This window comes from Spermophilus citellus (assembly GCF_964194105.1).
Source record: "Spermophilus citellus genome assembly, chromosome: 17".
Classification (NCBI taxonomy): Eukaryota; Metazoa; Chordata; class Mammalia; order Rodentia; family Sciuridae; genus Spermophilus; species Spermophilus citellus.
Window position 1 is genome coordinate 63427163 of NC_138199.1, and position 14965 is coordinate 63442127.

The window sequence follows — 14965 nt, forward strand, 5'->3', positions numbered from 1 at the left end:
CTAAAAAGTTATTTTCTTTTCGTTTCTTTCTTTCTTCTTCTTTTGTTTTTTTCCTTTTCATGGTATTGAGAATCAAACCCAGGGTGTAGCACATGTTAGACAATTGCTCTACCACTATATCTGCACTCCAAAAATTAATTTTAAAGTCAGAGATGGTTGGCTATTTCCTAGGAAGTATAGGGTCTAGAAAACAATGTTTGTTTTCAAAGTAAAAAGCCCTTTAATACAGAAGCACATGTATGAAGGGTAATTTCTGATTTTGATTCTACAAAGTTAGATATATTCTCTTTTCAATGCAAATAAAGCAAGGGCTTTTTATCACTCTGCTATTCAATGAAAGTGAACAAATTATAGGACAACTGAAATAATTTTCTGCTTTTCTTTTTTTAAATTTTTAAATATTTATTTTTTAGTTTTCGGTGGACACAACATCTTTATTTTATTTTTATGTGGTGCTGAGGATCGAACCCAGCGCCCCGCGCATGCCAGGCAAGCGCCCTACCGCTTGAGCCACATCCCCAGCCCAATTTTCTGCTTTTCAATTAGACAAATTCTGTACGTGCTTTTGATTTTTCCCATTTCATACAAGTGAAAAAAAAATCGTTCAAGTGGGAGCTAGGATGACAGCTTAGTGGTAGAGGGCTTGCCTAGCATGCATGATCTCCTGGGTTCAATCACCAGCTTGGGGAAAACAATCATTAAACGTTTTGAACTACAAAGTACTCAGGTAATATACAATGCCATTATCTTAAATTATACAGTTTTAAATATCTTAAACAAAATCGAGGAATAAGTCTAGTCACCAAGAAAAATGCTTCTCATAAGATATATTAGAGCATCTAACTATATTACTAGACATTGCATTAGATATCAGTTTTCTGGTATACAGACAACAGAAAGAGTTGCTTAAGTCAGAATGTCCAAGGTAAAAAGCCAGGTGAATGGATTAAAATAAATCTAATTCAACCTTCCAGAGTAGAAGGCAAATTTGAGATTGTATGAGACTTGGTAATACAGAATTCATCAGGCTATAAGAAAAACCTTTTCCTATTCCTTAGATCAGAAACTAAGGCATAGTCAAAAGACAGCAAGAGCTCCAATACTCAAGACACTAAATACCAAACTCATTCATTTAAGTCACTATACTAGAATATTGTAACTAATTCATTGTAAATTACACTTGCAAACTGATTTTCATTAATGTCAACGTTAACTTTTATTTATTTTTATTTTTTGGGGGATGTGCTGGGTATTGAACCCAGGGGATGCTCTACCACTAAGCTATTTTCCTCAGCCCCTTTTTATTTTTTACTTTGAGACAGGGTGTCATTAAATTGCTGAGGCTGGCCTTGAACTTGGGATCCATTTGCCTCAGCCTCTGCAAGTCACTGGTATTACAGGTAAGCACCACAACATCTGGCCTAATGTTTACTTTTATTTTTATTTATTTATTTTAAATATTTTTTTTAGTTGTAGATGGACACAATATCTTTATTTTATTTGTTTATTTTTATGTGGTGCCGGGGACTGAACCCAGTGCTTCACGCATTCTGGGCCAAAACCCGGGCTCCCAATGTTTACTTTTAAACAATTTTATAACCATTAATTATTGGAAGAAAATGAGAATCGGACCAGAATGTAATGATTTTTTCCATTAATCTTTCCTTTACTGTGTAGCTAATTTCTACTCTTTGTAACTCACACAAAAAAAGAACTTATCATCTTCTAAATTCTCATTTGTCTGAAACAACACTTTGACAAAGTTCACAAATAATACTATTTCAGAATTTCTTTGAGATGCCTTATGAAAAATTAATAGGTACCACCTAGTAACAAACAAGTTTCTATTTCCAATTATTTAACCTACTTGGGGGTAATGTGAACCAATGCACTCAATCTGATAACCTGTTTCTTTTGCTATTAGAACCTAAGAGACTATCTTGATATTCACACATAAAAAATGGGGCTCTACTACTATTATTTTTATAGAAAGCAATTTTTTTTGCCCTAAATTAAAATCATCATTGCACAGAAGGCTCACTTAGCACAAATGGCCAAAGAATAATGCCTCAGTCTATTAAACCTCAAAGTTGCAAATATACTTTACTTCTGAAATCTACATTTAGGATAGTTGATATTTTTGCCCTGATAGATTTTCTCTAATACTCTTAAGTCTTATAATTTCTACCAAACACAAAAAAAGCCTCAACTAAATGGATCAGTAAAACCAGAACTTTTATGTTATTGCTACCTTTATTGGGAACCATCATTTTATTTTTAGAATCTTCAATGGTATAGAATTTTAAATATCTTTTTTTCTTTTAAGAATATGTACTTCAGGGGCTGGGGATATAGCTCAGTTGGCAGAGTGCTTGCCTTGCATGCACAAGGCCCTGGGTTCAATCCCCAACACCATAAATAAACAAACAAATAAATAAATAATGTACTTCAATAGGACAAACACTTAGGAAAAAACTTATCTTCCTTTAAGTAAATACTGTACTGGCTTTCTAACAATCAAGACAGGTCAAGGACAATTGTCAGACTAGACCTCAAATCTTTGGGAAGTAATACACTCAAAAAGGAGCCAAATAAATCTTGCACTGAGAATTGCTAATTTATATATAAACTGATCTAATCATTTAAAGGATAGTGATGTTTATCCTGAAGTGATGGCTAAGTGTCATACCATACTTACCTCCAAATAGTTCCAAATCTCTTAAGCCCTCAACAATGAACTTTTCCGAGACCCACCGCTAAAGAGGAAAACCCCAAAGAGAATTAGTATTTCTTCCAAGCCAGAACAAATTAGCTATCAGCCTTTAGAAAGACAAACAAAACCACAACTACAAAAAAAACAAAACAAAACAAAACAAAACAACAACAACAACAACAACAACCAGAATCATGCAGTATAGTTAGGATACATTTCTATAGAAGTTTTGAAAGAATCTTGAAATCAGCTAAAAACAATAGACTAATTCCTTTCTCAATTCCTCTTTACCTAATATTAGGTAAAAGGTCAACTAATCCTAAAATCTGAGAGATGATAAATATATATTACTACTAATGAAATATGCCCTTGTCTTTCCTATATGTAAAAATTACATTTTCTTCCATCTTATTCATTCTATAGCTATCTATTTACAGATGACTTGAATCATAAATGCCAATCTGAATAGTGTTACTGGAATCAAAACATAGAAAACAAAAATGAAACAATAGCTCTTCACAAGCCTCCATTAGTTTGCAAAGGAAACACAGTAAGTTGCATATTCTTTTATCCACTGGGGTTTCTGAAGACATCCAAGCTTACATTGTCTACCATTTTCCCAAGGACCAAACTAGCAGGATCACTCTATGGTTTGCTTTACTGGCCCACTTCAAGTGAGCATTAGATTTCCATTATACTGATCAGTGGCTTCACTTGGTTAAAATGGAGAAGTAGTTCGTATTTAAAAGCAATGGAATTAAAGATTGTATTTCACTTAAAGACTAGTGTTAAAGTTTGGCATGGAAGCATTCTTTCCGCTGAGCAGAGTTTAGGCTAAGGAGAGAGATAATTTTTCTTCTTAATTAACACCAATGTTTAGTCTTTACAAAAATAAATTATTCTTATACACATAAACATAAAAGAAAAAGAGCTAGACTTGGTGGTACACCTCTATAATACCAGTGACTCTGGAAGCTGAGGCAGGATCACAAGTTTGAGGTCAGCCTCAGTAATTTACTAAGACTCTGTCTCAAAGTAAAAAATAAAAAGGGTTTGGGGAATGTAGAGTACCCCTGGGTTCAATTCCCATTACTGGGAAAAAAAAAAAAAGATTAACTAACATTCTGAAATAAGTTACATAATATGGATTGTGAAACTATAAAATTATTCTTTGTCCTTCTCTAAATCATTTTTCCAATTTAAAAAATAACACCATAAATAAATTTAATATAAATAGAACTTATATGCACTATACCACAAAATATAATTTGTTTTAATAAAAAGTAAAATCATGTCTCATACCATTTATACACTGTTAAATTTTTTAGATAATTACTACTGTATTCAGAAGTTAAGTACTTAATAATAAACAAAAGAGGATACTCTTGAGGAATTATGAGAGCTTATAAAGACTTAAATTCAATATTTGTTCTTGAACCTATTTTAGTCTAGAAAGTTTTAAGGTATAGTAAGTTTTTCATGTGGACTTTTAAAGTCTTCAGTTAATAATAATGATTATACTTATAAAAAAGGGTCCCAGTAATTGCAATTTGATACTTATTTATTTTTTTGAGATGCAGTCTATCTATGTGTTGTCCAGGTTGAAATCAAGAGTTCAAAAAATCCTCCTGCCTCAGCCTCCCAAGTAGCTGGGATTATTATGAATCACCTCACCTGGCTATAATTTGATACTAATTTTAAAAACACATTAACCCATTTAAAAAAAAAAAAACAGGAAAAGATAGATCGTTAACAGTATCTACATTGAAAAATAGTATCTACTTTAAGTCATTTAGCTTATAAGTGATATTTATTCATAAATATGACACTATCTTCCTTCTTTTTTTGGTACCAGGGATTAAACTCAGGGACACTCAACCACTAAGCCACATCCCCAGCCCTATTTTGTATTTTATTTAGAGACAGGGTCTCACTGAGTTGCTTAGTTCTTGGATTTGCCAAGGCTGGCTTTGAACTCACTATCCTCCTGCCTCAACCTCCTGAGCTGCTGGGATTATAGGTGTGTGCCACCGCATCCAGCTCATACTTTCTTATTTTTTTCCCATTAGACAGGCTGGCAGTACATACTGTGTCTCTTGCCTGCAAGTTGTTCTCTCAGGAGTAAAGATTGCAACATCTACCTTACTTCCTACATTCCTCACTTCTGCATGATTCTGAGCATCACACAAAAAACCCACCTATGACATCTGCCAAAACACTTTATTTTTTAAACAAGAAAACTAGTAAAGTCAGAAAAATGGAAACACTCACCCTAATTCTCTCTGGTTTACTTACAAGAAAAGACATGAGTTCTTAATATGTAGATCTATTTTCAAAAACTTAAACCTAAAAGGAAAACAGAAATAGGTTGAGTTAGTCAAATATCCTTTCATAGAAATATCTTTTGAGGGGCTGGGATTGTGGCTCAGCGGTAAAGCACTCACTTAGCATGTGCAAGGCCCTGGGTTCGATCTTCAACACCACATAAAAAATAAAATAAAGATAAAAAAAAAGAAATATCTTTTGATTAACAAAAACTTACACTAGATCTATAAGTTGCTAGCTTCTAAGTATTTGTTTAGAGAAATTTTGAATGACAATAAACTTGGATAAACTTTGGTCAAGTACATCTTGAAACTCTAAAATTTCTTTCTTTTCTTCTTTTTTTTTTTTTAATACTGAGGACTGAACACAGGGGTACTTTACCAATGAGCTGCATTCCCCATCCTTTTTATTTTTTATTTTGAGATAGGGTTTTGCTAAGTTGTTGAGGCTGGCCTAGGACTTGCAATCCTCTGCCTCAGACTCCCAAATCACTGGGATTATAGTCCTACACCATTATGCCTGGCTGAAATTCTGCAGTTGCTATGAGAAAAGAGAAGCCAGTTATTATTTGGTTTTCTCTAATTTTTAAATTTCTCTTGACCCAATCTCCCACTTACCTGTTTCCAGAAGGAATTACCTTCAATTCTTTTGGCTATTTATTTTCTTTTTATCACCACCTTAAATAATGTCTATATGACTATGACTTATCCATCTTAGACATTAACCTACTAACTTCTTATCATGGTAGATGAAAACTAAGCTCTATTCACCTTCCTCAACCCTACTTACTACCCTCAATCTCCCAACATCGTTCTAATATAATTTTTTATTAAATTAACGATTCATAATCAAAAGTTTCCAAGAAGTTTTGCTCTTTCTTGAATGTATCTTCTCTCCACTATCCCATCTTATTTGATCTGTCAGTCATAGTTTAAAAATTTATATCCAGGGGGCTGGGGATGTGGCTCAAGCGGTAGCATGCTCGCCTGGCATGCGTGCGGCCCGGGTTCGATCCTCAGCACCACATACCAACAAAGATGTTGTGTCTGCCGAGAACTAAAAAATAAAAAATTAAAAAAAAAATTATATCCAGAATGGCTAAAAACATAATGCACCATGACCAAGTAGGGTTTATCTCAGTAAAGAAAGACTAATTTAACATTCAAAATGAATAAATGAACCAGGCACAGTGGTTATGCCTGTTAATTCCAGTGGCTCAGGAGGCTGAGACAGGTCAGCCTCAGTAACTTAGTGAAAACCTGTCTCAAAATTTAAAAAAGGGCTGGGGATGTAGCTCAGTGGTAGAACACCTCTGGACTTGATCCCCAAAACAACAATAATTTTAAAAAAACCCCAAGAATTAATATATTAAAAAGTGGTTTTTTAGTTGCTGATAAAGAAAGAATAATTTTAAGGAATCAAAAAAATAATCAGCCAGTGCAGTAACGCATACCTATAATCCCAGTAATTTGGGGGGCTGAGGCAGAAGAATTGCAAGTTCAAGACCAGCCTGGGCAACTTAGTGAGCCCCTGTCTTAAAATAATTAAATTAAATTAAATCGTAAAAGGTCGGGGATGTTGGCCTGGGGTTATGGCTCAGTGGTAGAGCGCTTGCCTAGCACTGTAAGGCCCTGGGTTTGATTCTCAGCACCACATATAAATAAAATAAAGGTCTATTGACAACTAAAAAAATAAAATAAAATAAAATGGGGGAGGTGGGGATATAGTTCAGTGGTAGAATGCCCTGAGTTCAAGCCCCAGTACTGCCAAAAATAAATAAATAAAATAGTAATTTAATTTTACCTTATTAACTAAGTAAATGAGAAAAAAAAATACAATCATCCCAACAGATAAAGAAAAAGCATCTGACAAAATTCAACAACAATTCACAATTTTAAAAAAATTTCATTTCAAGCCTGGCATCGTGGTACATACCTCTCATTCCAGCTACTTGGGAGGCTAAGGCAGAAGAACCATAAGTTCAAGAGACCTTCTCTCAAAATAAGATAAAGAAAGAGCTGGGGGTGCAGCTCAGTGGTAAAACACTTGCCTACCATGTGTGAGGCCCTGGGTACAAGGCCCAATACTGTAAATAAATAAATAGATAGATAGACAGATAGATAGATAGCAGGATCAATCCACTTGACCTTGAATGGCAAGGTTAACACAATGGAACTATAGTGAAGAATACCACTTGGCTCTTTAGTGAACAATGCTTAAAAAATTATAATAATTCATTATTAGCTTTCAAGTTTTAGAATGGAATGACAAAGCATGATGCTTAATTATAGTTATAGAACAGAATTGGAATGTCTTTGAGTTTGATAATATGAAGGGAAAGGTTTGGTTGACAGAGATGTGAGATAAAAGGGGAAGAGAGTAAGAGGAATGACTAGCAAAGCTAACATACTTCTTTCCAAGGAGACCACTGCTTTTATTAGCTCATTGTACCATTATCTTTAAAACTGCATGCATGTGTTTTCTTTGATACAGTTAATAAAAACATATATATATATATATATATATATATATATATATATATATATATATATTTTTTTTTTTTGAGATGGCTGAGAGAAGCTCTACCTAAGGACTAAGAGTATACATTACATAAATGTTAAAGGACTTTCCTAGTTCATTTTTACAAATAAACTTTGTATAACATTAAAATCATTATGCTGAGCCAGGCATGATGTGTACAACTATAATCCCAGCATCAGATGGCAAATTCAAGGCCATCCTGAGCAATTTAGAGACACTGTCTCAAAATTTTAAAAATGGCGGGGGATGTAACTCAGTAAAAGAGCACTCCTGGGATCAATCTCTAGTGCAAACACATGCACGCACACACGTTTGTTAACACCATAAAACATGAGCAAAGCAATATTCCTAGTGAACAGATACAGAAATAGCTTCCTTTCTTTAGCAATATTACTACTGGACAGACACAGAAACAGTTCTGTTTATTCTGCAGTGCTGGAGATTGAATACAAGGCCTCACACATGCTAGGCAAGCACTTTACCATTAAGCTATACCCATCCCAGAAATAACTTCATTACTTAAAAGCAGATTTAAATGATATTTAAAAGATTCTAGTGGTATTCAAGGCTATGAATATCCTGAAGAAAAGTGAAAAGGAGGCCTGTCTTGACCAGCATGACTAAATCCTATACACTTTCCACAAACTGTCTCTAAGTATTAGCACTAGAATAATGTGATATTTACATTAAGAGCACTAATAGAAAGAATAACTATTATGGATAAGCTTGTACACTTAGACTGGGTGTGGCACCTCTAGCTAATCTTAAAGACACAGAGTGTATGCTGAGGGAGGGGACTCAAAGGATAACCACACAGTTTCATCATCCTTAAATGTGTACATCCTCTGACAGGGCCCTGGTGCCTGGCCTTAGCAACTCAAAAAGATATGACACATTCCTGGAAAGTAAGGAGCTTATAAATTAGTGGTAGAAACAAATAGTAGGACGGGGAAATGTATAAGTAGAAATTAGCAATGGGTAACTTCTTATAGAGTTCAGCAAAGAGGAAGAATGCTATCAACTGTAGTGAACCTGGAACATCAAACAGGACTTCAAAAAAGTGGGAATTCTGCTACACATGCCTGTCATTCCATCTACTAGGAGGCTGAGGCAAGAGGACCCCTAATTCAGGGCCAGCCTGAGCAACTTAGTAAAACTGTTTCAAAAATAAAATTTAAAAAAGCTGGGCAGGGGCTGGGGATGTGGCTCAAGCGGTAGCGCGCTCGCCTGGCATGCGTGCAGCCCGGGTTCGATCCTCAGCACCACATACAAACAAAGATGTTGTGTCCGCCGAGAATTAAGAAAAAATAAATAAATATTAAAATTCTCTCTCTCTCTCTCTCTCTCTCTCACTCTCTCTTTAAAAAAAAAATAAAAAAAAATAAAAAAAAATAAAAAATTAAAAAAATTAAAAAGCTGGGCATGGTGGCACATGCCTGTAATCCCAGTGGCTTGGGAAGTTGAGTCAAGAGGATGGTGAGTTCAAAGCCAGCCTCAACAAAATAGAGGCATTAAGCCACTTAGTGAGACTCTGTCTCTAAATAAAATACAAAATACACTGAGGATGTGGCTCAGTGGTCGAGTGCCCGAGTTCAATCCCCAATAATAAATAAAATAAAAAGGCCTGGGGATGTAGCTTAGTGGTAAAGCACTCCCAGGTTCAATCCCCAGTACTGGAAAGGAAAAGAGAATGAATAAACATGGGAATTCCAAGCCAGAACTAGCATAAGCTCCTGGTTAATTTAATGCTTATGTTGTCCTGTCTACAGGTGTGTGTCTTCCAGTTTCTACAATAGTACCTGCCATACTGCAAACACCTTGCATGTACTCTCCAATTAACGTGAGGGCAGTTACAGAAGCAGAATTCCACATATATGAGGACAATCTATAGGCCTTCAATGCATGCTGGAGTATGGATTTTATTCAGCAGGCAGTAGGAAGCCACTGTAGGTTTTGAACAGAAAGATGACAAACACACAACAGTGGTATAAAACAGTGTCTCTCAAACTTTATTGTGTATGCAAATCATGTAGGGGTTTTACTAAAATGCAAATTTTGTTTCAGAATGAGGCCTGCCAGTTCTAACCTGCTCCCAGGTGGTAGTAATGCTGATATGTGGATCATCACATTAACTAACATTTGAGAAATCTTGTTTCTCCAAAGAATGTTCTGCACAAGAATGGGGAAGGGGAGAGGTAAAAATAACTCAGAGAAGCCAGTGTGGTGGTACAACACTTAATCCCAGTGACTCTAGAGGGAGAGGCAGGAAGACTGTAAATTCAAAACCAGCCTGGGCAAACTCAGCAAAACCCTAAGCAACTTAGCGAGACCCTGTCTAAAAAAAGGGGGGGGGGGGGCTGGGAATGTAGCTCAGTGGTAAGCACCCCTGGGTTTAATCCCCAGTACCAAAAAAGAGAGAGAGAAAGAGAGAGATGAGCCAAGTGCAGTGACATGTCAGTAACCCTAGCTATGCAGGAGGCTGAGACAAGAAGGATCACAAAATTGAGGCCAGCCTAGACAACTTAGCAAGACCTTGGCTCAAAATATAAACAGAAGGACTGGAGTGTAGCTCAGAGACCTCTGGGTTCAATCCCCAGTATTGCCCCCACCTCCAAAAAAAAAAAAAAAAAAAAAAAAAAAAAAAAAAACAAGAAAGAAAAGAGAGATGAACAGGGGAGCAGGAAGAATAAAGAAATTATAAAGTAATTTAGAAAGGACACCATCATTTAGCCCATTCCCTACACTTTGGAGAATATGTTTTACAAGATCCTGGATATATGGTTATCTAATCTCTATGTGAAAACTTGCCATGCCAGAGACTTAGCACTTTATTGGGGAGCCCATCCTACCTATAGACGACTGATCATTCCAATTTTTTTTTTTTCTTTTTGAGTGTGCACCCAAGTGATTGGGAAAGAAATAGTGTTTCAAAGACAGGAATAGAAAAGTTCAGAGTAGAAGTAGTTTGGGTGTAGGGCTGGGGTTGTGGTTCAGTGGTAGAGTGCTTGCCTAGCATGCATGAGGCACTGGGTTCCAACCTCAGCACCATATAAAAGCAAAATAATATGTCCACCTAAAAACTAAAGATACATAAATAAATAATATTTTTTAAAGTAGTTTGGGTGTAAAGATGAATTCAAGTTCTTATTTTTGAGGGGTGAAAGGGGTACCAGGGATTGAACTCAGGGGCACTCAATAACTTAGCCACATCCTCAGCCCTATTTTGTATTTTACTTAGAGACAGGGATTCACCGAGTTGCTTAGTGCCTTGCTAAATTGCTGAACTGGCTTTGAACTCAAGATCCTCCTGCCTCAGCCTCCTGAGCCACTGGGATTACAGGAGTGTACCACTGCATCGGGCTGAATTCAAGTTCTTAAATCATACTGAGGCTAAACAGATAGATATATATTACAGGAATAAATAGGTTGTAGTATTCACTTAGAAAAATAGGACGGATGATTGAAAGGTTAGAGATGACTACATGGACTTAGGGGGTCAGCAGCTGAAGCTGTGAGAGTGACTGAAATTCACTAAAGGAGAAAATAATCAGAGAAAAGCAGAAGGATGGGAAACAAGAATTGAGAAGGAACACTTTTAGGGTAAGGCCCTTGAAAAGAAAGAAATGAAGCTCAAAGGAAATGCTTGAGATATCCTACTTCCCCTATGGGACCACCTCCTGTCCCCAATCTGGCTAACTTTGTCCTGTCCCTCTGTACTCACTTCAGGTATCCTGTGCTATAGGAAGTAGCAAACATTTATAGCAAACTTACTATGTACCAGGCACTAAATGTTTTGCAGACATCAGCTCACATTAAATATTACCATGCTGCATTTTATAGTTTGGGAAATTAAGGTTCAGGAAAACTTTAGTTCAAAGTCACATAGCCAAATGATAAAGGACTAATGAAATCTGTTCCAAAGCTTGTGATGTTAAAAATCACAGTGAGAGCAAAACCTAGGCTGAAGCTCAAGACTGGGTGTGCAAAGATAAAATGACATCAACTGATTAGCAAAAAGTGACTGACCAGCTACCAAATGGTACAGAAAAAAAATTTTTTTTTAGTTGTCAGTGGACCTTTATTTAATTTATGTATTATATGTCGTGCTGAGGACTGAACCCAGTGCCTCACAATGCTAGGCAAGCGCTCTACCACAGAGCCATAGTCCCAGCCCCAGAAAGAATTTATTTACTGATTATTTTTTCCCTTATTCTCTATTTTTGTCACTGGTTCTGAAACTTCCTCCATATCTGGGATCACAAAACACAGAATTTGAGCCAGAATACCTCTAGGAAACTGGGTTAAAGAGTGTGCAACAGGCCAGGTGCTGTGGCACATGCCTGTAATCCCAGAGGCTGGGGAGGCTGAGGCAGGGGAATAACAAGTTCAAAGCCAGCCTCAGAAACCGGGGAGGCACTAATCAACTCAGTGAGATCCTGTCTCTAAATAAAATACAAAATATGGCTGGGGATGTGGCTCAGTGGTTGAGTGCCTCTGAGTTCAATCCTGGTACAAAAAAAGAAAAAAAAAAGTGTGTAACAGATTTGACGAATTCAGCAGAGTAACTAATATGTGAATTAATAAGCTCCTGACATAAAGCAGATATCAAATTTGAATTCTCCATCAACTTTCTGGTAAAAGTCTTTGGTGTGTCTAGAAAGTATAATCAGTCCTTGAAGAGAAATGTCTGACCCAGGTGTGGCTGCACACACCTACAATCCAGCTTCTGTGGAAGGTGAGGAGGCCAGCCTCCTCAGCAACTTAACAAGACCTTCTCTTAAAATGAAAAAAAAATAAGAAGACTTGGGATACAGGTCAATGGCAGAGTGCCCTGGGTACCAAATTCCAAGTACGAAAAAAGAAAAGAATTAAAAAAAAAAAATGTGTACACATTGGAAGACGGTTCTACTTCAACATATCGCCTTAAGAAGACCAACTCCAACGGCTTTTCCTGTATGTGTGTGGGGGGAGGGTCAAATTAAAATATATATGCTAGGATCTTTGCAAAAGCTGGGCGTACAGGTTAGTTCCCTATTTCCTGAAAACCAAGAACAATTTTATTTAACGTATCCCCTGCCCTCCTGCTCATCCCCCTCACCCCCGGTCCCCACCTCCGACCTCAAAACTCTGTGGATGTTTAAAATATTCTTTAAAAAAGTAAAAAGAAGCCGGGCACAGTGGGCACGCCTGTAATCCCATTGGTTTGGGAGGCTGAGACCGGAATGCGAGTTCAAATCCAGCCTCAGCAACTTAGCGAGACCAAGTCTCTAAATAAAATACAAAAAAAGGCTGGGGATGTGGCTTAGTGGTAAAGTGCCCCTGGGTTCAATCCCTGGTACCCCCCCCAAACCAAAACTAAACCAAGTAAAAAACTAAAAGGACAATGATCATCCCTCTTCGTTTTGGCCGATTCAGGGAGCCGCCCGGATCTTGTGTCCTTAATGGGGGCTTGACTCGCTGCTTGTCCTGCCTCGGAAGAGATTCTGGTGTGGGACGGAGCACCAGGATCTGCTGCTACTTTGCAGAACAAAAATGATATTTGGCCTTATGTTCCCCACCTGGAACCCGTGGTGGAGAGGTAAATGGGAAGGGAAGGCGGGAGTTCGCTTCTCCTAATCCGCAACTCCGCTCCGGCGTCTCCCGGTCGGGCCCAAGCCTATTCTACTCTCGGGCAGCGGCCCCTCATTTCGGGAACCCAGGACGCGGGTTAAAAGGGGCCGGCGGAAGGCGAGGGAGAGCAGGGATGGCCACTTTGGCCAAGGCCCGCCCCTGAGGAGATGGAATCGGTATCTGGGCGAGAAGGACTGGTCCGGGAAGCGCACCAGGCGGCCCCGCCACCCAGTACCTGGTCCTGGAGTTAGAGCGCAGTCCCGACTCGGTCTCAGCTCCGCCTCCTCAGTTTTGTGGCCGCGCCGCCGCCAGGCCGGTTGTTGGGAGGGAGACACGCAACGTGCCATGCGCAGTCGAGGGACCCGGGGAGGCCGGTCGAGCTCCGCCCCGCCCCCGGCGGGTGGGGAAGCTCCGCCCCGGCCTGGCCCTAGTTGAGTAGGCGAGGACGCTCCGCCCCTCCCCGGAAGTAGCGCACCGCCCTTTTACGGAAGCTCCGCCCCGGCGCGCGTTAGTGGGAATCACTGCCTGGCTTGCCTTGGTTTCCGCTGGTACTGTGATCTCCTAGGAGCTGTAGCTCCGAAGTCTGTTCCTAGATTCCCTGTTGCCCCTTTCCGCGCAGTGCCTGAGGGTATTCCGTTAGGAGGAGGGTCCGTTTCCGCAAGTGTGTGAAATAAAAGACATACCTGGTTATTTGTGCGACCTACAGGGTCCGAAAAGACCCCGGCCCCCAGGCTTTGCTCCCGCAGAAAGGGAAGTAGGGTTGTTTTTATAATGGAGGGTCAAGGGGACTAGAGAAGGGCAAACCAACTCTGGCTGCTGACTGGCTATTTTGAGGATTCCCCCCACCCTGAAATCATTCCGTCTTTAGGACTTTACGTGGAAAGACACGTCTAACACTTTTCTTCAAAGACATCTCAATTGCCTCTCTTTGGCTTCCAGAGGAACTAGGGAAACTGTAAAGAGGAAACTCACTCTTTCTCTGTGCTCCAGAGGAAAAAAAAAAGCTCAACTAAGGAGAACTACCTCCCACCACCATCACCACCACCCCCTTCTGGGTCTTTCTGTTCCTGAATCCTTCCTCAAACCACAACTCCGAGATACATCTGGTTTGTGGAAAGCTATAATAAGAACCATGCCTGGTGGTATTTGGTACGTGCCTGAGGCAAGAGGATCAAAAGGTCAAGGCCAATGTGGACAACTTAGTGAGACCCTGTCCTAAAATTCATTAAAAGGGTTGGGCTCAGTGGTAGAGCGCCCCTGGATTTTCAACCCACAGTACCACAAACCAACAAAAACCCTATGACAGCATTTGCCATGATGGGGAAGCTACCCCAAACCAAGATGTACAGGACTCTAGAAATAAAGCAATCATGTGATAGAACAAGACTGCCTCTTGTGAGGCTAGGTTTTTAATGACTTGCTCAGTTCACTGAGGGGTGACTTTTAAATAAATTTTAAAATTTGATTAAACCCATTAGGTGAATTTAAAGAGGACAGTTTGGTTTTGGTACCAGGCATTGAGCCCAGGATCACTTAACCACTGAGCCACGTCTCCAGCCCTCCCTCCTATTTTAAAATAGAGAGACAGGGCCTTGTTAAATTGCTGAGGGTGGCTTTGAACTCTCAATCCTCCAGCTTCAGCCTCCGAAACCGCTGGGATTATGGGCCTGTACTACCATGCCTGGCTGAGTTCAGTTATTTTTAAAAGATAAAGCTAGAAAAAAAAAGTATGCAATAAAGATAATATCTATTTAAAAGTGGTGTAGTAGTAGCCAG

At 38.8% G+C, this 14965-nt stretch overlaps 1 protein-coding gene across 9 annotated transcripts in view; it reads right to left on the bottom strand.

Annotated features, from left to right (window-relative positions):
• The window catches only part of STRADA (STE20 related adaptor alpha), a 36113-nt gene extending 22559 nt beyond the window's left edge, over positions 1 to 13554 (bottom strand). Inside the window, exons 1-4 of one of the 9 annotated variants that reach the window (XM_081271135.1) lie at positions 13425 to 13544; positions 9016 to 9116; positions 4985 to 5059; positions 2699 to 2756 (exon numbers count right to left, since the gene is read on the bottom strand). In XM_081271135.1, coding sequence (XP_081127261.1) covers positions 2699 to 2756; positions 4985 to 5020 — 94 coding nt within the window. In that variant the 5' untranslated portion in view covers positions 5021 to 5059; positions 9016 to 9116; positions 13425 to 13544. Of the gene's footprint in view, positions 1 to 2698; positions 2757 to 4984; positions 5066 to 5157; positions 5182 to 9015; positions 9117 to 13424 lie in introns of those variants that run through there. The other 8 variants (XM_081271140.1, XM_081271136.1, XM_081271133.1 and 5 more) reach the window with 8 other exon arrangements.
• Between the last annotated feature and the right edge of the window lie 1411 nt (positions 13555 to 14965).